This window comes from Lynx rufus, unplaced genomic scaffold (genome assembly GCF_022079265.1).
Source record: "Lynx rufus isolate CCGP_SWC_20201006 ecotype Redwood Valley unplaced genomic scaffold, mLynRuf1.p SCAF_3, whole genome shotgun sequence".
In the NCBI taxonomy this organism is placed as follows: Eukaryota; Metazoa; Chordata; class Mammalia; order Carnivora; family Felidae; genus Lynx; species Lynx rufus.
This window is the reverse complement of record NW_025814845.1, coordinates 88,866,652-88,891,244: the sequence shown is the minus strand read 5'-3', so window position 1 is coordinate 88,891,244 and position 24,593 is coordinate 88,866,652. Positions and strand designations below refer to the sequence as shown.

Below are 24,593 nucleotides of genomic sequence, written 5' to 3'. Positions count from 1 at the left end.
CCAAAGATATAAAACATATGGTACCTCCCTTTAACCAGACCCTAAGCTCTGAAAGACCAAGTGATGGTCATCTTATTGCAACTCCATGCTCCAAAGTACAGTATGCCCCACGTCTGGAATGGTAGTAAAAAGATGGTTACAGGAAAGGACCTGCAGGCTTCCTAACATCAAAAAATGTATTCTTTTCTTTGGGGGTTATTTTCCAAAAGGTTAATCTTATATTTTGCCCAGGAGCTATATCTTACAAATAAACATCTGTATCATCAATTTTTAAAAAAAATTTTTTAATGTTTATTTATCTTTGAGAGAGAGAGACAGAGCACAAGCAGGGGAGGGGCAGGGAGAGAGGGAGACACTGAATCCACAACAAGCTCCAGGCTCGGAGCTGTCAGCACAGAGCCCGACACGGGGCTCCAACTCATGAACCATGAGATCATGACCTGAGCTGAAGTCAGATGGTCAACTGACTGAGCCACCCAGACACCACCCATTGATTTTAAATATTCTAAATTATTTAAGTTTTAACAATAAAGCCTTTAGTACTAACACTAATAATTTTGGCAATCACAAAACCTCACTTTCCAAGTCTAAAACCAGTATGATCTAATACTGGGAGAATCCCATTTAGGAAAGCCCTGGTCTATGCAGACAAGTGCTACCTTCCCCACATATAAACAATCCTCCTAAATCAACACCACACTTTAAAAACAGCCAAGACCATTATCAAAAAAGAAATGGTAAGTGTTGACAAGGTGGTGAAGAAAAGAGAACTCTTGTGCACTGCTGGTGGGAGTACAGAAAAGCTCCTTTAAAAAATTAAAAACAGGGCTACCATATGATTCAGCAGTTCCACTTCTGGGTACTTAGCAGAGGAAATAAAAACCACTACTTGAAAAGATATGTACCCCCATGTCCATGGCAGCATTATTTATAACAGCCAAGATATGGAAACAACCTAAGTGTCCATCAATAGATGGATGAATGGATAAAGAAAATGTGGTATAAATACACAATGGAATATTATCCAGCCATAAAAAAAGAATGAAATCTTGCCATTTGCAATAACATGGATAGGCCTTGGGGGGGGCGCCTGGGTGGCTCAGTCGGTTAAGCATCTGACTTCAGCTCAGGTCACAATCTCAGTTTGTGAGTTCGAGCCCCACATCAGGCTCTGTGCCAAGAGCTCAGAGCCTGGATTCTGCTTTGGATTCTGTGTCTCCCTCTCTCTCTGCCCCTCCTCGCTTGTGCTCTGTGTGTCTCTCTTTCAAAAATAAACATTAAAAAAAAAAAAAAATGGATAGACCTTGAGGATATTATGCTACGTGAAACAAGTCAGAGAAAGACAAATGCCAGATGATCTTACCTATATGTGGAATCTAAACTTTTTTAAATGTTTATTTTTGGAAGAGATAGAGACAGAGTGCAAGCGGGTGGAGGGGTGGGGGAAGGACAGAGAGAATCTGAAAAGGCTCCAGGCTCTGAGCTGTCAGCACAGAGCCCAATGGGGGGCTCAAACTCACGAACTGTGAGATCATGATCTGAGCCGAAGTTGGATGCTTAACTGACTGAGCCACCCAGGTGCCCCTTACCTATATGTGGAATCTAAAAAAGAAAAAGGAAGAAAGGAAAAAAAACAAGCTCACAGATACAGAGCAGATGGGTGGATGCCAGAGGTGGGGGACGGGTGAAATGGGTGAAGATGGTCAAAAGGTACAAACTCCCAGTTAAAAAAATGTCATGGGGACGTAATACACAGCATGGTGACTATAGGTAATAACACTGTATTGCATACTTGAAAGCTGCTACCAGAGTAAACCTTAAAAGTTCTCATAAGACACGATCTCGCGGTCCGTGAGTTCGAGCCCCGCGTCAGGCTCTGGGCTGATGGCTCGGAGCCTGGAGCCTGTTTCCAATTCTGTGTCTCCCTCTCTCTCTGCCCCTCCCCCGTTCATGCTCTGTCTCTCTCTGTCCCAAAAATAAATAAAAAACGTTGAAAAAAAAAATTAAAAAAAAAAAAAGTTCTCATAAGAAAAAAACTTCTGAAACTATGTCTTGACACACATACAATATACATATACAATACATATTTACAATATATACAAATATTGAATCACTATGTTATAAACCTGAAATGGATATAATGTTGTATGTCTTATACCTCAATTAAAAAACAAAAAGAAAAACAAAAACCAGCCAACAAAATACACACCCTTACACACCAGGCTGTCTGTCCTTACATAATTTATGTTTCATTAGATTATGTTAATAATGTCCTTTAAAAATCCTGATTTGAAAGCATATCTGAGGGAAAAAACTAACCAAAATATTATTTAGGATTACTGCTTTCTTTTAATAGAAAAATATGATAAATAACATTTTGATTAACTTTTTAGAAACCTTCAATTATTCAAGGCTCACATCCCGAAGAGTAGGTAAGAATGCTTTAGGTGTTCCCAGCTAGATGAAGTGAAGAAGAAACGGAGAAGGTTAGGCATAAAGAAAGCATACCATTAAGAAACTCTATGTAATATTTAGTTATCCGTCCACTCATCCCTCTACCCAACAAGCACATATTATTCAGGGCAGAGGCCATCAGAGGTGAGGAGAAATAGCTCTGACCTCAAGGTCCTGAGAGAATGCAGGAGAGAAAACCATTCAAGCACACCTATAACACATGGGATGCATTAAGTGCTGCGGAAGAGAAAAAAGAACGTGGAGTTAATTCTGCTGGCAGAGACCTGTGCACCTCATCAAAAAGGGGCTCCAGGGAGTGGGTGGGCGGGTACTGGAACTCAGCCTTGGAGGAAGTATAGAATCAGGAGAGTGAAGAAGGGTGATTTGGGGGGCGGGGAATAAAGCTGCCTAGGGAGCAGCACAGATACCGACAATGGGAGGCATGGAGCAGAAAGTGGGACTGATGGGATGAGGCCACAGGATTTCCCAATCAACTGCAGCTTATGTTTTAAAGCTTGCTTACCTTGGTTTCACTAATAACAAACCCATAAAAGGGTATTTACAAGGTCAAAAGAAACCATACTTTCCCCTGGAAAGTGGAAATTGCTTTATTACATATTATCTGAAACATTCCCAAAGCAGACTTGCAGAAATAAGTTATCAGACCATAAAATGTTACCACAAACATCCTCCAGCAAGAGCTCAGACAGCCAATGCTATGTTGATCTGTTTGCAGACATTTTCTAAAATGTTTTTTCAGGTTTACGGTCACATTACTGTCAACTCTCAGGTAATAAAAATGTACACCTGTATTCCAGCTGCATTACTGGTGGAAAGAGCAGGTATTCATCAAACACCTTTCAAAATCCTCTCTTCAAATATCCCACTTAGCTCACTGGGGAAATTAATACCAAAAACAAAATATTTAACAAGAGACAGTCCACACATATGAACACCCATACCCACACACACACACCCACACACACAGAATCAGGAAAAGAACAAGAATTTGTCAAAAAGAATAACTTCTTCCTTCTTCCAACCAGGTTCAGGACATTTGTTATTTACTGTTAGGCCTCAGAGGTTAAAAATAATCTAACTCATCCCTAGGCCTCAGAAATGCGATTTGAGCATTCATTATAAAAGCACTCCCGGGGCACCTGGATGGCTCAGTGGGTTGAGCTCCCGACTCTTGATTTCCACTCAGGTTGTGATCTCATGGTCGAGATCGAGGCCCGTGTCTGGCTTTGCACTGACAGCTGCTTGGGATTCTCTCGCTCCCTCTCTCTCTGCCCCTCCCCTGCTTGCTCGCTTGTACATGGGTGCACTCTCCCTCTATCCCTCTCTCAAAAAATTAAACTTAAAAAAAAAAATTATTAAAAAAAAAAGGCCTTCCTACAACAAAATAATTGAGAGTTCATCACCACTTGTGCCCACAGCAGTTCTGCAAACCACACCGTCTCAACCCAGTAAATACCAAAAGACCCTCAGAGAGAACACATACTTCCAGGATGATCCTTCAGGAAGACTTTTTTTCCACCCTAAAGTTTGCCACAATAAAGCTTTGTGCACCTACCTGTTTCCGTTTCTTGATAAGAGGTTTAATGTTTCATGTCACTTTTTGTTTCCGCTCACAGGCTACAGACGTTTCAACTCCGGTTCCGTCTCTTGTCTCTCTTTTCATGGCTCCCTATTTCTTGCCCTCACATCTACTCAGAGAAATTCTCTTCATTAGACTTTGTTTATGGTGATTTCATACAGCATTTCTCACCAATATTGTGAATCCTAGACAGAAATCTAATTATCCCCCAAAGAGCTGCCGAAAGCCTGGACTGCAGGGCTGTTTCCTTTATTAATGAACCTGTGTCTAAAGTAAAAATCATGTGCAATCAAGTAATACCATTTATGAGTTAACAAAATAGGAAACTATCAGAATAAGAGATTTGGTAAGTATTGCTAGTTGACCCAAACTATATCTGAAGTCAGGTGAGGACAGTGAAGGTAGCAAGGAGGTAAGATTCAGGCCAGGTGAAGGCACTAAGAAGAAAAAGGTGAGAGGACAGCAAAACAATTTCAGTACCACATTTAAGAGAGAACCATACATGTCAACTACATCTCAAGAAGAGAGAATCACAGCATCAAAGAATTTGATTCTTACAGCAACTCTATTCAGTACAATCAATATTTAGTGAGCACTTTCTCGGGGTGAAGCACATAGCAGAGACCATGTGAACCAGAAACTGGTTTGCCACACTTCCACAATTAACTACTTAGAATATATTTGTTCAAACACCAAGAGCTGATTTTTTAAATTTCTTAAAAACGTATTTTCACGTTTTCCCATTAAAAGATCATTTCAGGGGCGCCTGGGTGGCTCAGTCAGTTAAGCGTCTGACTCTGGCTCAGGTCATGATCTCACGGTTCGTGAGTTCGAGCCCCGCGTCGGGCTCTGTGCTGACAGCTCAGAGCCTGGAGCCTGTTTCCGATTCTGTGTCTCCCGCTCTCTCTGCCCCTCCCCCACTCATGCTCTATCTCTGTCTCTGAAAAATAAGCATTTAAACAATTAAAGATAATTTCAGAAAAAATTGGTGAGGATGTGAATGTAGGAAAAAAACGAAGGTAGAGAACATGAAACCATGAGTGTGGTAAATACGTAAAATGCTTATCATTTCACATTTGTTAGAAGGTAGGTTGAAAATCTGACCCTATGCTTGCTGGCAGCCAGCGCACAGGGAGAACAGCACTGGCTACAGTCATTTCACTGCTGGTACAAAAAACTCCCGCATCTGCGCAGGAGAAACCAACAACTCTAATGCTACTACCAGACCGCAACTTCTTCCATGGGTCCTCTTAAAGGGCACCTTTCAACTGACTACCATGTTTCACAGGGCTGTTTCTTCAAAGGTATGCTAATGCGGGGGCACCTGGGTGGCTCAATTGCTTACACATCCTACTTCAGCTCAGGTCATGATCTCCAGCTTCCTGGGTTCAAGCCCCAAATCAGGCTCTGTGCTGACAGCTCCAGAGCCTGGAGCCTCCTTCGGATTCTGTGTCTCCCTCACTCTCTGCCCCTCCCCCACTCATGCTCTGTCTCTCTTAAATATTCTTAACGAAAATTTATTTTTTTTTTAATTTTTTTTTCAATGTTTATTTATTTTTGGGACAGAGAGAGACAGAGCATGAACGGGGGAGGGGCAGAGAGAGAGGGAGACACAGAATCGGAAACAGGCTCCAGGCTCTGAGCCATCAGCCCAGAGCCTGACGCGGGGCTCGAACTCCCGGACCGCGAGATCGTGACCTGGCTGAAGTCGGACGCTTAACCGACTGCGCCACCCAGGCGCCCCCGAAAATTTATTTTTAATTAAAAAAAGGTATGCTAATGTGGAAAATTCAGTAAACACATTTGGATGAGGGATCCCATACCATGCAGTGAACATACAGCTCTGAGAACAGAGAGCTGATATTTGTTTAAAAAAAAAAAAAAATACTGTGGTAAATGAAACAGGAATTAAAAAAAGAAGATACTTACAGAATATGGCTAAGATTATGCTGTTCTGTTTATTAACTATTGGCTTATAGCCTGTAGGTTAGCTCAAGATGTCTATTATAAAATGGTTCTAATGCTAGATACTCTTGAATAAGCAATATTTCACAGATGAAAACACTGGTAATGACAGAACAAAGTATCAGAGCGAGACTTAATCTATTCTGACATGCCTACCCCGTCAAATCAATTTCAATTCCTTCTTAAAGGGAAAACAGTTATTACAATCACTAGGTAAAACTGCCATTTTACTGACTGCCTAAGAGCATAAAAGAGGACTGTTCAACCATTAAGACAACCATTCTGACACTGACAATATTTTATTCAACACTATATTTATATCCCCTGGTAAAATTACAAATGGCAACTTTAAAGATGGCAAGAGCTTTGGGGACCAATTAGATAAATCTTCTTGTTTCGAAAAGGGAATACAACAGGCCCAAACAGACCGAATGACTTGGCTAAGTTCAGGGAGCTCACGGGTGGCAAGGCCAGGTGGGCACTCAGATGTTCCAACTGCCTAGCGCCAACTAAATTAGCTGCTCATCTCTCTGCTAGCACCTAAACACATTTAGCTCACACAGCTATTAGATCAACCAGTATTTGCCTCAGGTTTTCTACCAACGCTTCACAAAGACCTCATTCAACATATACTTGTCTGCTAAGATATAGAATGATTTTCTAGCTTAGAGTTTGCCATAACACTCATTGTTAAACTGCAATAAAGAGCAAAATCTAAAAAAAAAAAACAAAAAACAAAAAACAAAAAAACTGAGCACTAATACCTGAGTGCTGGGAAGATGGTAATGTTTAATATTTAACAAACTGGTCTAGAATGACTTTACCCCAGTATCTGCTATAGTGTAAGTACAATCTCCAACATATAACCAAGCGTTCTCCTCGGGAGAGAGCTCTGAAACCAGTATTACAGAATACATTGCAGTAATTACAAACACAAGAGGCAGAATGGGAGGAAAAGTATCAAATGAGAATGACTTAAATTCAAAAGGTGGAAACAATTTCTCAATGAACATTTGGTGGTGGGATTTAAACATGTGTCGCTTTGCTTCTAGATGTTAAGAAAAAAAAGTATACTCTGAAAGTAGTACACTTGATTTTTTTTTTTTTTTTTTTTTTAGTTTTAAACACAGTTTATGGTAGGGACTCAAATGCTGTAGTGGGGGTTCTGAAATCTTACCAGGGGACTTCTCAAACTAAGCAGCAGAAAACCCAAATTAAGAAAGGCACAATTAGGTAAGGGCTTTCTGTTTAGAGATAACTCACCAGGTGCTATAACCACTCAAAGCTGCCTCCTGGAGAACAGAAAGGCCAGCAGGAGCCATGGATTGCCCTGACAACCACTCAGGCAGAATGCTACTGACAAGCAGAGATGCTGACACGGGAACGTGACCATGGACACCAGAGCATGCCTTGGCTAAAGACAACACACTCTGGCACTCTTTCGCTTCAGACCGAGTGCATTCTTAAACAATCCTGGTATACTAAACATACCTATGCTGACAAACTTTTTTCCACCCACAAAATACTGGCAGACAGGATGAAAAATGTGTATTTTCCAAACTTACTAAATCCTCCTCTAAAACACACTCATACTTTTAGAAAAGGCCAAATATAACTGGGAAAGCTAACCTGAAATACTATTATAATGACAAGTCCTTGCAACCTAGGATTTTATGAGCTATCGGGTTGCAAATATCACTTTTGTTGTTTTTTTCCTGTTGTTTGCATAGACTCCAGAGGTCTGAATGTTTCTGGCAAAAATATATAAAATACTTGTCTTTAGCCACAGGACTTTTCATATCAAATGGGGCGACCACAAACCAGTGAGACTTTAGAATGAAAAATGTCCCTAGAGCCAGTTAATTTGATTTGCAGAAAATGGTTTAGTAGTCCTAGCTAAAAAACTAAGTGGCCAGGATATTTCTGTCAGTTTCTTTATGGTACGATTTCAAAGAGGCATATACAGAAGTAAACTCTTCTTTCAAGGGGTCTTTTATCAAACAAGTAAAATGGAAGCATTTCCATTTCTAAAGTTCAGTAAATTGACTTAATAGCATGGACTGGCAAGACTTAAAACCAGTTAGAAACCAAATATAAGGTTTCTTGGGATGATTACCTAGAGACAAAGTACTAAACACTGTCTCCCTATGATTAAGCCTCATAAGCCCCGCTGTATCATTTTCTTTTAAAGGGCATCCACATTCCTGCTGGGGCATGCTTCAGCACCAGGTGGGAACAGCATCAGGTGGGAAATATAGAGAAGAGGGCTTAGAGCTGATCATTTGAGAAAGCACAGCCAGTCTTGGGCTCCGTAAAAATTCCACTTACTATTAAACGGGTTTAATAGAAAACTAAATTAATCTTTTGTTTAAATGATGGTAAAGGGCACCTGGGTGGCTCAGTCAGTTAAGCGTTGACTCCAGCTCCTTCCAGCCCCATGCCCAGCTCTGCACTGACAGTGTAGAGCCTGCCTGGGGCTCTCTCCCCCTCTCCCCCTCAAAAATACACTTAAAAAAATAACAAATGGTGGTACAGCAAAGGGGGTTCCTTGGGTTGTTTCACTGTATGGTATTATCTTTGACTGTAAAGTGTAGCATTTTTTAATAAAGTACAATTTCGGGGCGCCTGGGTGGCTCAGTCGGTTAAGCGTCCGGCTTCAGCTCAGGTCACGATCTCATTCATGGTCGTGAGTTCGAGCCCCGCGTCGGGCTCTGGGCTGATGGCTCGGAGCCTGGAGCCTGCTTCTGATTCTGTGTCTCCCTCTCTCTCTGCCCCTCCCCTGTTCATGCTCTGTCTATGTCTCAAAAAGAAATAAACGTTAAAAAAAATAATTAAAAAAAATAAAGTACAATTTCAAACGTGGAAAACCTTCCCTCCAATTTGTGAAGTCTACCATTTTACATTTTAAGGAGTTTGCCCCTTTTCCTAGGCGTTAGTAATAAAATGCCCTTTCCCCATTCTCTTTCAAACACTCAAGAAAGGAAATTTAAAATATTTAAATATTTCCTCCAGCATTCAAAACTCTGAAGCCTTGAAATACTTGGAGGAAAAAAAAAAAAAACAGGAAGTGAAAGTGACAAGATAATGGCATGGCTTCTTTTCTGCTTTTCTTTCAAACTGCGCAGCTAAAACGTTATTTTTCTAACAATCTGAAAGTAATCTAAAGGGGAGAAGAGGAGAGAAAACTCAGAGACGCGCTCCCAAATCACACACACCTGGAAGGCTCTTGCTAATGGGTTCTTTCCTCATCAGGCTCAGTTAGGGCTCGTGTCAGGCTCCATCCCCATCCGAGTTACGCGCAGCATTTCCCCCTGGCTTTTCCAGGGCGCATCCACTCCCCTCCCTCTGCTCCAAGCTACGGTTCCACACTGGCCACAATACAACTGTGTCAAGCCAGCTGTTACTCACCGACACACACTCATGATTCACCCGCGTGTCGGAACAAAACGCGAGTTTTTCTTCCCTCTTTTTAGAAGGGAGGGGCTGGCGGTTTTCAGGCTGGAAATTTCACTTTCCTACGACAGTGCACCCCCGGGCGGCAGCCCCTCTGCTCGACCGTTTTTCTGTAGCTCCTCTCTGCACCGACCACCGAGCCGGCGGCAAAGTGGCTGAAAACTCCTGAGCGCGCGGTGGCCACGAAGAAACCGCCTCCCGGGGAGATTTTGCTGCTCCCCGGGCCGCCGCCCAGTGGCCGAGGTGATGCGCCTCCTCGCCGCCCGGGCCTCGCCTTCCCTCGGCGCCTGGGACCCACGTCTGCGGCCCGGGAGCCCACCTGCCGCGGTCCGCCCGCGCGCGGAGCCGGAGGGCCAGCCACACGCAGAGAACTTGCCGGCCGGCCGCTCGGCTTTCGCAGCCGCCCAAGTTGCGCTACGCAAACTTTTCCAGCCGCCCTCCCCCCGCCCCCACCCCTCCGGAGCCGGGCTCGGTCGCACCTGAGGCGTCGGCGTTCGCGGCGGCGGATGCACTCGGCCCGCGGGTCTGGGTGTCGGCGGCAGCCGCGGGCGCCGCGGCCAGGGGCCCCTCAGGAGCATCATCCTGCCCGGGCGCGGGCTGCCGCGCGACTCAGCCGGCCATCGTCAGCCGCCGGCAGCAGGCGCTCTCGCGGCGCGCAGCCCGCCCAGCACCTCCCACCGGCCCCCGCCTCCCAGCGCCGGGGCCGCGCCGCCGGGTGGGGGGACGGGCTAAGGGGAGGGTGTGTCCCGCTTCCCGCGGCTCTCGAACGCGCCCCGGCGCCGCGCGGGGCAGTTTTCTGTCCTCCGACCGGAAAAAAAAAAAAAAAAAAAAAAAAAAAGAAAAGAAAAAGGGGAGGGGCGCTAGTAAACCGCCCTCCCCCAGCTTAGATTTGGAGGGGCACAGCGCCAACGCTTGGCCGGCTCATCTTTTTACCCGCGGAAGACCCTTGTGGAATGAACGAGAGCAGGCGATCACACCCTTGGGAGCTGTTGCTTTCAATGCTCGCTGTTAATTCTGGGTACTTAGCTTCTCGATTTCCGCCCACTGGGCAAGGAGGCGCGGGGGTGAGGGGAAGAGAGCGTCAGGCATCTGGAGAGAGGCAGGGTCCCTTTGGAAGTTAATCTCAAAGACTGAGTGGGAAAGGAGGAGAGAAGCAGGTCGCCTAGGTTCCGGCTCGCACTTGGCTCCAAGGGTTGTGCTAAGGGCTGTGATGGCCAGTGAGCTCCAATTAGAGGGTCAGCTCAAGGCCTACTTCTGCCGGATGTTTGCTGTTCTCTAGATGGTGGCCCACCTGCAGCTCTTTGGGACCGTCTCTCCCACAGAATTGACTACTCTTTGCAATCACGTTTTTAATAGAAAGAACTAAGGAACTGGAACGTAGTGTTCCCAGCAAGTGGGAAATGTAATGTTTTGTCTTGGAGACTTTGTTTAAAAAAACAAACAGCATTTCAGAGCAACCTAATCCAAGCTGAGAGCTTGGATTACTTACTTACAATACAGCTCCTAGATAAAATACAGGATGCCCAGTTAAATTTAAATTTCAAATACACAACACAGTATTTAAGTATGTCCCAAATATTGCATGGCTCAAACTCTTTAAAGAAAAATGGAATATTTGGGATATACTTAAATTATTTGTTGTTTATCTGTAATTCAAATTTAACTGGCATTCTGTGTCATAAATTGCTAAGTCTGCAAAAAGGCTTGAAGTAATGAATAAGAACTGCCAAACAATGCAACAAGTGGCAAATCTCTCCTAATAATGATCTTTCTTCATTGAAAAAAGATGGAGATTTCTATGATAGCAAAAGCTTTGCCACCATTAAAATCTAATTCATGTGTGTTAACTAGCATCTGTGTTTCAAAATACAATTGCCCTGGATAGTGACACATGAAACTTTAAGTCCACGTGGGAAGGTAATTTACCTGAGTTCTTTCCTCGTCCAAACAGGGGCGGGGGGAGTTAATTTTGGCTATTGTGAATACTACTGCAATGAACATGTGAGTGCAGATATCTTTTTTGTGACACTGATTTCATTTCCTTCAAATACATACCCAATAGTGGGATTTGCTGGGTCCATGGTAGTTCTATTTTTAATTTTTTCAACACCCTCCATTGCATTTTCTATAATAGCTGTACCAGTTTACATTCCTGCCAATAGTGAGCAAGGATTCCCTTTTTTTCTAATAGCCAAGATATGGAAACAACCTAAGTGTCTATGGAGAGTTGAATGAATAAAGAAGATGTGACATATAATTATGTATCTGTTATATATGCTCTATTACATATTATATATCTATTGTGTACTATTAATAAATATGTAATGTAATATTATTCATCTGTAAAGAAGGAAATTCTGCCTTTTGTACCATTATGGATGAATCTGGAGGACGTTATGCTAAGTGAAACAAGTCAGACAAAGACAAATACGATATATGTGGAATGTAAAAGAGTCATTCTCATAGAATCAGAGACTAGAACAGGGGTTACCAGGGGCTGGGAGATGGGAAAATAGGGAGCTATTGGTCAAAGAGTACAAACTTTCAGTTGTAAAATAAATTCTGGGGACCTAATGCACAGCATGATGACCATAGTTAATCATACTACATTGTATGCTTGAAATTTACTAAGAGACTAGATCTAACTTACCACATCAAAAAAAGTAACTATGTGAGGTGACAGATGTGTTAATTAACTTGATTGTGATAATCATTCACAATGCATACATATATCAAGCCATCGCATTATACACTTTAAATATATACACTTTTTATTTGTCAATTATATCTCAACAGAACTGGGGGAAAAAGAAGAAAAAGGAAGAAAAGAGTTTAATTAGGGAGAAAATGGAGAAGAGGAGGAGAAAATGTCTATTTTGGAGCACAGACTCTGCCTGTACATATCATTGTAATACTTTTTTCCCAATAGTATTCTGGCTACATTCCCCTTAATTAAATTTTCTTTTTTTTAAAGTTTATTTATTTATTATGAAAGAGAGAGCATGCACTGGAGAGGGGCAGAGAGAGAGGGACAGAGAGAGAATCCCAAGCTAACAGCACAGAGCCCAACGTGGGGCTCGATCCCACAAACCCGTGAGATCATGAACTGAACGGAAATCAAAAGTTGGACACTCAACCAACTAAGCCACCCAGGCACCCCTCCCTTTAATTAAATTTTCATAGCACAACAATTTTGTCATACTTTCTACAGAGATAATAGAAAAGATAACTGTCTTTTCTCTAGCATGTTGATGTGTTTTATACCACTGATAGCTTAGGAAAGTGTCTTTAAGGCTTACAACTCACTATTGGTAATGTGTTAATTCTTAGGAATGTTCTTAAATTTGGGGAAACTTCCCTCAAGTGTTTTTTGTGTATGAGCTGTAATAATTCATTGGAAGAATATTCCACAGAGCAGCTTCTGGGTTCCTTCATTTCAAGTGTCATCTTTCGCTAGCCACAAACTTCCGGTAACTTGGCACAACAGGACACATTCATACAGCAGTACAGTCTTTGGTTCTGTGCTTTTGGGTCACAACACGGGGTAAGTTGGCCCAGTAGGTGTCAGGAATATTCTTGGAAGTCATTTCTACATGGGTGTGGCTAGCAATAATCTAGTAAACCTGGAAGTGACTGTAAGCCACACAAAAATATCCCACTAAATCCAAACTAAATGTATCTCCAACTTGACTTCCTTTTTGCTGGATCTGGAAAATGGCCATAATTACTCAGCCAACTGACACAAGAAAATGTGTGATAGAGAAGTGGTTGGGGAAAAAAGAGCGAGAGGTCTTTATTTCAGTTAAAATATCTCACTTTCGAGGCACCCGGGTGGCTCAGTCGGTTAAGCGTCCAACTTTGTTTCAGGTCATGATCTCACTGTTTGTGGGGCCAAGCCCCTACATCGGGTTTTGCACTGATTAGTCCCTGCTTGGGATTCTCTCTCTCTTCCTTTCTCTCTGCCCCTCCCTGACTCATGCTTTCTCTGTCTTTCAAAATAAAGAAAATAAAACTTAAAAAAAAAAGTCTTACTTTTAGAAAAATTACAAAAACGTATCACCATGTGAATACATTGCTAGAGACCCTCACTCCACTGCAAGTGTCTTGGAAGAGGCTTGTGCACGTAAAGATCCCTGACACTTTAAAGTTTATTTTTATTTATTTTGAGGGAGAGAGAATGTACACACGTGCCCATATGTGCTCAGGAGCAGGGGAGGGGGAGAGAGAGAGAGAATCCCAGGCAGGCTATGCACTATCAGCATGGAGCCTGATGTGGGGCCCAAACTGTGATATCGTGGCCCCAGCAGAGATCAAGAGTCAGACATTTAACCAACTGAGCCACCCAGCAGCCCCTGAAACTTTAAACTGAATCAACTTTGCTGGCACCCAAGTCCTCAATAAATGGTGTTATTATAACTATAAACCATTCCATGGCACTCAGCGCCTGCCTATTTTGTAGCATTTATCACACTATGTATTTGCACTTAGGTCTGGCTCTCCAGCTAGATTATAAATGCAGGAGCAGGTGCTTGGTTTTATTTATCTTTGTGTCAGAGTGCCTAGCACTGTACCTGCTTAAGAAACTCAGCCAACAATGAATGAATGAAAATTATGCTAATGGAAAGGGAGAGATATTGCAAGAACAACTTAAAACAGATGTGACTGAATAAAAGTCCAGGCACGATGCAGGTAGACAGGAAAGCAATATGCAGAAATAGGAAGTACTTAGGTCAAGTGCTTCAAGGGAAGGAACAAAGACCTCAGAACTAAAGAGAAATGCAAGATTACAGGAAGGGTCTTAAAAATTGCCCTTGTGATTCCATTTATATAAGATGTCCAGAGGAGGCAAATCTATAGAGACAGGGAGTTAAATTAGTAGTTGCCGAAGCCTGGCAGTGGAATTGGGAGTGACATGAATGAGCATGAGGAATCTTGTTGGGGTGATGAAATGTTCTAAGTTGGATTGTGGTAATTGTTCCCTAAATCTATAAATTTGCCAAAAATCATTTGTACACTTTATTTTTTTTTTATTTTTTTTTTAATTTTTTTTTTTAATTTTTTTTTCAACGTTTATTTATTTTTGGGACAGAGAGAGACAGAGCATGAACGGGGGAGGGGCAGAGAGAGAGGGAGACACAGAATCGGAAGCAGGCTCCAGGCTCCGAGCCATCAGCCCAGAGCCTGACGCGGGGCTTGAACTCACGGACCGCGAGATCGTGACCTGGCTGAAGTCGGACGCTTAACCGACTGCGCCACCCAGGCGCCCCCATTTGTACACTTTAAATGAGTGACATTATGGCATGTAAAATCATACTTCGATAAAGCTGTTTAGTTTTTTATGAAAAGGGAGATCATAGATTCCCATTTGAAAAGGCTGTAATAATATGTAAGTAGCATAGATGAACTAGCTCCCATTAGGTAATTGTTCTCCCGAGATTCCCATACGTTGTAGGGAAGTTTGGTGTGCACCAAAGAGATCTATGTGTGCTGAGCTGCTGTGTAGACAGAGCCTCCACAATAAGCCCTTTCCATCGGCAGTGTCCAGAGGCTCTCTCCCAGCAGTGTCAGTTGCCAGGGGTGCCTGGGTGGAGTAACTTACTCCCCAAGTTACCAGAAATATATGGTTAGTCTCCCATCCAAGTACTAACCAGGCCCCACCCTGCTTAGCTTCTGAGATCAGATGAGATCAGGCGCGTTCAGGGCAGTATCGCCATAGACCGGAAATACATGGTTAGTAAAAAGAAATGATGTTTGAAATAAATGGACATTTCTGGTCTGTGGAATAGTTTTCCAATTATTACAACTCATATATGAAAAACACTTGATGGAAGTTTCCCCAAATTTAAGAACAATCCTAAGAATTAATATAACATTACCAATGGTGAGTTGCAATGCTTAAAGACACTTTTCTAAACTATCAGTGACATAAAACAGATCAACATGCTGGAGAAAAAAGTTATCTTTTCTATTCTCTCTATAGGAAGTATTACAAAACTGTGCTGTGAAAATTTAATTAACGGGAATGTAGCCAAAATACTGTTGGAAAAAAGTATTACAGTTGATGTGCAGGGACAAAACATTTTTAAAAATATCTTCCTTTCAGGGGTTTATGCTTTTAAAACAATTATTACTTATGACTTATTTACTCTAATTATTCACTACCATGCCAAGTTTTATTCTTAACTTTTTATTATTTTTCTTAAAGAGAGTCTTCCAAATTATATAAGCTTTATTCTCCACAAAAGCTGGATGAGCCTCTGTGGGTCAAGTATAAGCACTTTATATTGTCTTGTCTAATCAATACAAAAACCTAATGGGTTAAGTGTTATTCGCTCCCTTTTACACATGAAAAAACTGAAACTTGTAGGTTAAGTAACTTATCTAAGGTTATATAGTCAGAATTCAAGTATGGAATTATACATCTATGACCCCAAGATTTTTAGACTCACAACCCCAAGATAATCTTGCCTATCTCTTTTGATATCACCTAACACTTGACCTTCCCATAACCACAGCCAGGATTAGGGTGAGGTGAATTGTTGATGAGCAGATTCAAAGTCAGTCTTTATTTAAAATTTTGATATGCTGTTCATTATGGATTTTTTTCATTAATTTTGATTTTTTAAAAATATTACATTAAACAACCAACACCACAGAAATACACACAATTATAAGAGAATATTATGAAAAACTATATGCTAAAAATTGGACAACCTAGAAGAAATGGAAAAATTCCTGAAAGAGCAAGAAATAAAAAACTTAAATAGACCAATAACCCACAAAGAAATGGACTCAATAATCAAAAAACTCGCAGGATGCCTGGGTGGCCCAGTCGACCGGTTAAGCATCTGACTCTTGATTTCAGCTCAGGTCATGATCTCATACTTCCTGGGTTCGAGCCTGTTGGGCTCTATGCTGACAACACAAAGCCTGTTTGGGACTCTCTATCTCCCTCTCCTTCTGCCCCTCCTTCACTCACTCTCTCTTAAAAATAAATAAATAAACATTAAAAAAGCCTCCTAACAAAAAAAAAGTCCAGGACCAAATGCCTTCACCAGCAAATTCTACCATTTATTTAATTTCTTAAATGTTTCTCTGTTTATTTTGAGAGAGAGGATAGAGGAGAGAGAGAGAGAGAGAGAGAGAGAATCCCAAGCAGGCTCCATGCTCAGCAAGGAGCCCCACACAGAGCTTGATCCCACAAACCGTGAGATCATGACCTGAGCTGAAATCAAGAGCTGGACACTTAATGGACTGAGGCACCCAGGTGCCCCAAATTCCACCAAATATTTAAAGAGTTAATACCTATTCTTCTCAACTACTCCAAAAAAATAAAATAGGAAGGAAAACTTCCAAATTCATTCTATGAGACCAGCATGAACCCTGACACCAAGACCAGATAAAGACACCACTAAAAAAGATACTACAGGTCAATATCCCTAATGAACATAGATGCAAAAATTCTCAATAAAATGCTAACACACTGAATCCAACAATACATTTAACAAATCATTCACCATCATCAAGTGGGATTTATTCCTGGGTTGCAAGTGTGGTTCAATATTTGCAAATCACTCAATGTGATACATCACACTAATCAAACAAAGGATAGGAACCATATGATCATTTCAATAGATGCAGAAAAAACATTTGGCAAAGCATCCATTCATGATAAAAACTCTCAACAAAGGCTTAGAAGGGCACATACCTCAATATAATACAGGCCAATGAAAAACCCACAGCTTGTATCATCCTCAGTGGGGAAAAACTGAGAGCTTTTCCTCTATAAGACAAGGATGTCCACTCGTACCACTTTTATTCAACATAATACTGGAAGTCCTATCCACAGCAATCAGACAACAAAAAGAAAGGGCATCCAAATCAGCAAGAAAGAAGTAAAACTTTCACTATTTGCAGATGACAGGATTTCTATATATATAGAAAACTGGAAAGACTCCACCAAAAAACTGCTACAACTGATAAACGAATTCAGTAAAGTCACAGGATACAAAATCAGAGTACAGAAATCTGTTGCATTTCTATACACCAATGATGAAGCAGCAGAAAGAGAAATTAAGGAATCATTCCCATTTACAATTTGCACCAAAAACAATAAGACACCTAGGAATAAACCGAACCGAAGAGATGAAAGATCTGTACTCTGAAAACTATAAAGCACTGATGAAAGAAATTGAAGATGATACAACAAAATGGAAAGATATTCCATGCTCAGGGACTGGAAGAACAAATCTTTTAAAAATGTCATACTACCCAAAGCAATCCACACATTCAATGCAATCCCTATCAAAATAGCAACAGTGGTTTTTTTCACAGAGCTAGAACAAACAATTCTAAAATTTGTATGTTAATGCACATGACTCCAAATAGCCAAAGCAATCTTAAAAAAGAAAAGCAAAGCTGAAGGCATCACAATTCTGGACTTCAAGTTATATTACAAAGCTCTGGTAATCAAAACAGTATGGTACTGGCACAAAAATAGACACATAAATCAATGGAACAGAATAGAAAACGCAGAAATGAACCCACAATTATATGGTCAATTAATCTTTGACAATGGAGGAAATAATACCCAATGGGAAAAAGACTGTCTCTTTAACAACTGGTGTTGGGAAAACTGGACCACTTTCTTATTTTTTTCAACTTTTTAAAAAGTTTTATTTATTTATTTATTTATTCATTTATTTATTTTTGAGAGAGAGAGAGAGAGAGCTAGTGGGGAAGGGGCAGAGAGAGAGAGGGAGACAGAGAATCCCAAGCAGGCTCTGGACTGTCAACACAGAGCCCAATGTCGAGCTCAAACTCACAACCATGAGATCATGACCTAAACTGAAACCCAGAGTTGGACACTTAACCGATGGAGCCACCCAGGTGCCCCTGGACCACTTATACATACACAAAAATAAATGCAAAATGGATTAAAGATATACAGGTGATCTTTTTAAAATCCTAGAAGACAACACAGGTAGTAACTTCTTTGATATTGGCTATAGAAATTTCTTTCTACATATATCTTCTGAGGCAAGGGAAACAAAAGCAAAAATAAACTGTTGAGACTACATCACAATAAAAAATGTTTCTTTCTGCACAGCAAAAGAAATAATCAACAAAACTAAAAGGCAACCTATGGAATGGGAGAAGATATTTGCAAATGATTTATCTGCTAAAAGGTTAGTACCCAAAACTAACACTCAAATCCAATTAAAAAATGGGCAGAAGACATGAATAGACATTTTCCAAAGAAGACATCCAGATGGCCAACAGACACATAAAAAGATGCTCAACATCACTCATCATCAGGAGAATATAAATCAAAACTACAATGAGATACCACCTCATACCTTTCAGAATGGCTAAAATAAAACACACAAGAAACAAGCGTGGAGGTTTCTCAAAAAGTTAAAAACAGAACTACCCTACGATCTTACCTAGAAATTGCACTACTACGTATTTATCCAAAGAATACAAAAATGCAGATTCAAAGGGATACATGCATTTGATGTTTATAGCAACATTATCTACAAATTATGGAAACAGCCTAGGTATCCATTGACTGATGGATGGATAAAAATGCGGTATATATACAATGAATGTTATTCAGCCATCAAAAAGAATGAAATCTTGCCATTTGCAATGACGTGAATGAAGTTAGAGTATTATGGTAAATGAAGTAAGTCAGAGAAAGACAAATACCATATGATTTTACTCATACATGGAATTTAAGAAACAAAACAAATGAGCAAAGGGGGAAAGAAAAAAGAGAAAGGTGGGGCACCTCGGTGGCTCATTCAGTTAAGCATCCGACTTCTGCCAGGTAATGATCTCACAGTTCATGGGTTCGATGCCTGTATTGAGCTCTATGCTGACAGTCCAGAGCCTGGAGCCTGCTATAGATTCTGTGTCTCCCTCTCTCTCTGCCCCTTCCCCACTCACACTCTTGTCTCTGTCTCTCTCTCAAAAATAAACATTTAAAAGAATTCTTAAAAAGAAGAGAGAGAAAGGCAAATCAAGAAACAAACTCTTAATTATAAGAAAAAAAAACAAAAACAAAAACAAAAACGATGGTTACCAGAGATGAATAGGTGATGGGGATTAAGGAGTGCACTTGTCATAATGAGCATCAGATGATGCATGTAACTGTTGAATCCCTATATTGTACACCTAAAACTAACACAACACTGTATGTTAACTAAAAAAATTACATTAGGGGCACCTGGGTGGTTCAGTTGGTTAAGTGTTTGGCTCATGACTTCAACTCAGATTATGATCTCACGGTGCTGACAATGCAGAGCCTACTTGGGATTCTCTCTCCGTCTCTCTCTGCCCCTCCGCTGCTCTTGTGCTCTGTTTCTCTCTCTCTCTCTCTCAAAATAAATAAATTAAAAAATTAGATTTACATATTATCTTAATGATTGAGGCTTTAGTGCCCCTTTAAAATTTTGAGCCCTTGTTTTAGCCCTGTGTTATATTCTTAATTAGGACTTCAACATTTAGGTTTGTATATTAACTTACAATAAAACTAGTCCATAGATTTTATCCACTGACTCTTATACAAACTGCTCTTGAAGACACTACTCACTTATGTCCTCAAACCACCTTCCATTTGCAGAACTCAATTTTTCACAGATAAGCCAAACAATAATGATACTGGATTATTTAGGGTTAGTACTGCTTGTCTGCCACTGGCAAAGAGTCTAGCCTCAGTTAAGGTGCTTAAAGGAAAGTTTATTTACAAAAACTTTATATTTTTTGTCACCTGGTCTTATAAAATCATCTGAATTGAACAACCTCTCATAGGTCCTCTGCAGATGCCAGCAATACTGGATTGTAGGATGGACAGGCAGGACGGTTGAGGGCTCGATCCCCTCAGATACCTTACTTGGAGGCTCCCCCTGATTAAATTCTAGAGAAGGATATTCCTTTTCCCTATTCTGCCTCCAGGCGGTAGGTCTTCATTTTTATTTATTTATTTGTTTATTCATTCATTCATTCATCGTGTGTGTTGGTGCACACTCGTTGGGTAGAGGTGATGGAGGGGGGGCGGGAGGGGGACAGGGACAGAGGGAGATGGGGAGAGGGAATCTTAAGCAGGCTCCATGCTGGCCCTGGGCTCGACCTGACAACAGTGAGATCACGACATGAACTGAAATCAAGCATCAGGCGCTTAAGGGATTGAGCCACCCCAAAGCCCCTAAGGCCTTCATTTTTAACAATTAGAGTCAGAAAGGACTTTGTACCCAAATTAGAATATTTATTTTCAAACACTTATGGATGACTCACAATATAATGATCATATATCAGGCCTCAAAGGAATTCTCGAAAAATTTTTTAAACCTGATAACAAAAAGCTATGTTTATGAAGTTAGAAATTAACAAAAAGACAAAGCATCACTACCATTGGAATTTATTTTTATATTAAATACAACTTATTGTCAAATTGGTTTCCATACGACACCCAATGCTCATCCCAGGTGCCCTCCTCAATGCCCATCCCACTGGAATTTAAATGACACAAATAGTCATGGATTAAATAGAAAATAAGTGGAAATTGGGAACTATTTTAAAAGTGACTAGAAATGAGGGGCGCCTGGGTGGCGCAGTCGGTTAAGCGTCCGACTTCAGCCAGGTCACGATCTCGCGGTCCGTGAGTTCGAGCCCCGCGTCGGGCTCTGGGCTGATGGCTCAGAGCCTGGAGCCTGTTTCCGACTCTGTGTCTCCCTCTCTCTCTGCCCCTTCCCCGTTCATGCTCTGTCTCTCTCTGTCCCAAAAATAAATAAACGTTGAAAAAAAAATTAAAAAAAAAGTGACTAGAAATGAAAGACTTAATATTAAAACTTCACTACTCAGGATATTACATGGTCTTAAATGAATTTATCAGAAAACAGAAAAGTTTGAAAATAAACTAAGCTTACCATCCAAGAAGCTAGAAAAACAGCAGCAAAAATAAACCCAACAGAAATAGTAGAAAGGAACTGATAAAGGTAGAAGCAGAGAATGAATCAAACTTTCTCTTCGGTTATTCTGAAGCAACGTCTCCCCATAATAGAGTGAGTCAATAAAACCAAAAGACTTTTTTTTTGTAGGTTTGTTTTTTTTAAGACACCAAAACAGGCAACCCTGAAACAAGAATGATCAAGAAAAAAGAAAGAAGAAATACATAAACATAATAGAAAGGATGAAAAAAGCTAATTGAGAAAAGAAAAAAGCTAACCCTCAATTAATAGTTGCTTATACCAATAAGCAAACTATAAAGACTATAAAGACCAAACTTGGCTCAACAAAGAGAACCTGAATAGATCAATGGTCATAGATTCAAACAGTGGTTAATGATCTACCTGGAAAAATGTCCTAGGCCCATGGACCAGTTCAATCAAAACCTCAAGAATAGATAATACCTATCTTATACACCAAAATCTATCCAAATTGTTCCAAAGCATCACAACAGATGGGAAGCTATTGAACTTATTTAATAAAACTAGCATAATGCTGATCAAAATTAAACAACTGAATACTATAAAAGCAAACTGCAGACTAACAGTTCAAACCCATTATTGTTCAAGGGTCAACTGTACCTACTATGTCTGGGAGTTACACAAGACTTGGCATATTTGTACCATATAATTCTCAAAAAATTCTTAGCACAGAATGATCTCTAATAGGGATACTAAGTTTAGGGACTTGCCCCATGTCACATAGCTACCAGAGACACTAGAATTCAAATTTTGTTCTGTGTGGCTCTCAAACCCTGTTTTTTTCAACTAGAGTTGGTCTAATGTGATAGGACAGATCCAGGGCTAGAATTGAGTTCTTTTTCACTGTCAATTTTGTTTGACCATACCTCTCAAACCATTCTCCAATTTCTATTCAGCATAGTATAGAATGTTAGTTGGCATTCTTTACCTAGCGGGAGACAGACACCTTAATTTTTGAAGAGTTTGGGTCATCAGCGACCCCCTCCTTTTTTTTAAAACTGAATTTCTGTAATATTCCATTAACTTTGAGAATTCAACATAAGAATATTAAAAGGCATTCTGAAAAACCCTGTAGGTCCCAGATATAGTCCTATCTGCCCCACTGCATAACAGGAAATTAATTCCTTTTCACAGTCAGAATCAATTCCCTCTGGCTGTTGGTATACAAAGCCAACTTACAATTCAGTGGGAACATTATTGTGTCGCCCAGTAGAAGCATGTCGCTTTTGGGAACTACGAACCCAAATTCTGTGAACAGGTTAAGAGCGAAAGCTCTTAGTTCCAATCTTGATTCTTAGACCCGTGTGTTCTGGCTATGGGAGAAAAATTTTGGTTGCAGACTTACAACATATACTACATCTTGTGAAACAGTACACCAGCAGTCACTTTAACTGAGTCTTTGCTAGGACATTCCACTTTTCTATCAGGACTGCTGTCTTTTGAGTTGACCGGTTGTGGTAAGACCAGCGAATTCTCATTGCCATTACTTCTTTTGCCATGGGATGGGTTATGTGATCAGAAGCAATGTTGTGGAGGTCCCATGGTAATGATGAAGGCATTCTGTAAGCCCATAGATGGTGGTGTTGGCAGAAAAACTGCAGGCAGGACAGGCAAAGTCATACCCAGATTACGTGTCTACTCCATTGGTGACAAATCGCTCCATGACCGAAAGGTCCAGTGTAATCAACCTGCTAGTAGGTAGCTGCCTTGTTTCCCAAGGAATGATGCCACATTGAGAAATCAAAGTAGGTCTCGGCTGAGAACAGGTTAGGAATATAGTAGTTGGTAGCCATTTCAGCCTTGGTGAGGGGACATCGATATTGTTTAGCCCATGCATAGCTTCTATTCTCACAGATACAGCAACTTCGTACACAGGCCACTGAGCCAAATGCTGGGGTGGCTAAGGAAAAAGGCTGACCTTCACAGATGGTCACTTTGGCCACCTGACTGAGGTGGACGATTTTTGCTGCAGACGCCCTTTGTTGTACATTCATTTAGAATAGATACTGTGTCCATTTTATGAAATCCATCCATATACCTGTGTCTCCAAACCTCTTTGTTATTAACTTCCAATCTTGTTCCTTCCAAGTCCCCTATCATTTAAGTAGCCATCAGCAACTGCCTGGGAGGCCGTACAGGCCATCTTAGTCTGGACACTTGTACAGTTTGTGTTCTGTCCATAAAGAGGATTTCCATTCACCACTACACTAATACTATAGCAGTTCCGTTGGTGCTGGGTTCTCATGTTTTCTTCCTTAGTTAACTGGTTACAGGGAAATACCTCAAGAGGCCATAGATGGGAAGTGACGCGAAGGCCAAAGGAGCAGCTGCCCTCATCATCTAAGCCACCTGCTCACGCAACTTACCTCAGGCCCAGCTGGGCCCAGTATCTTATACACTATTTCCATTTAACAGTAGACCACAGTTGGGCCTGCTTAGTCTTACTGGCCGGTTCACACCGGTCAGCTCACATCACAAGAGAACTTGATATCTTGTAGTGGACAGTCCAGTAGCAGTCTAGGAGATGTTCTCAAAAACAAAGAAGTTTTGTTTTGTTTTGTTTTTTTGCAGAAGATATGGGTGCTCTAACACCCTCGAGAGGTCTGTACATCTTCACTGAGACTGCATACGGCATTCATATTTGCCACAGACACTCCAGCTGGATCTGCCAGGTCAGTGAAGCCTGAGCGCCAGAGCGGTTTGCACTGCGGCCTGACTTGGGGCGGAGCTGGCTCTTGCTCTGACCGCACTGCAGCCTGATACGTTACCTGCTGGACGGGTGGGAGCAGCACACGGAACTGTGGGATGGGTAGCTTCTAAGATCCAAACAAACACAAGCACCGTACATAGTGCTGTGGAAGGTGACACAAGAAACGGCAACTTGTCTTTCCTTTTGGAGGGAGTCTTGCAACAAACTCCAGACCTCGGACCCTGCAGAAACTTCCGACATGGTGCACTCCTGAGTTTTTGTGGGGCTTGTACTCACCTTCTGGCACTATCCCCATTCTCTCCCTCAGACTTTCCTTCAATTTCTACCTAGCGCTGTATAGTAAGTTTCTTCTTTTATCCCAAAGAGACTGTTTCTTTAGTTTCCAGGTTTTCATTTCATCTCTAAGTTAGAATTATTCAAA

The 24,593-nt window shown here is 41.2% G+C and overlaps 1 protein-coding gene and 1 long non-coding RNA gene across 2 annotated transcripts in view; both read right to left on the bottom strand.

The window, feature by feature from the left end:
- Positions 1 to 9,921, bottom strand: part of LOC124520246 (uncharacterized) — a 28,616-nt gene extending 18,695 nt beyond the window's left edge. Inside the window, exon 1 of the long non-coding RNA XR_006964288.1 lies at positions 9,428 to 9,921. This is a non-coding gene — a long non-coding RNA (uncharacterized LOC124520246). The remainder of the gene's footprint in view (positions 1 to 9,427) is intronic.
- Positions 1 to 10,230, bottom strand: part of MCUB (mitochondrial calcium uniporter dominant negative subunit beta) — a 92,203-nt gene extending 81,973 nt beyond the window's left edge. Inside the window, 1 exon segment of the mRNA XM_047090989.1 lies at positions 9,952 to 10,230. Within this exon segment, the coding sequence (XP_046946945.1) occupies positions 9,952 to 10,053 (102 nt within the window). The 5' untranslated portion in view covers positions 10,054 to 10,230.
- Positions 10,231 to 24,593: the final 14,363 nt, after the last annotated feature.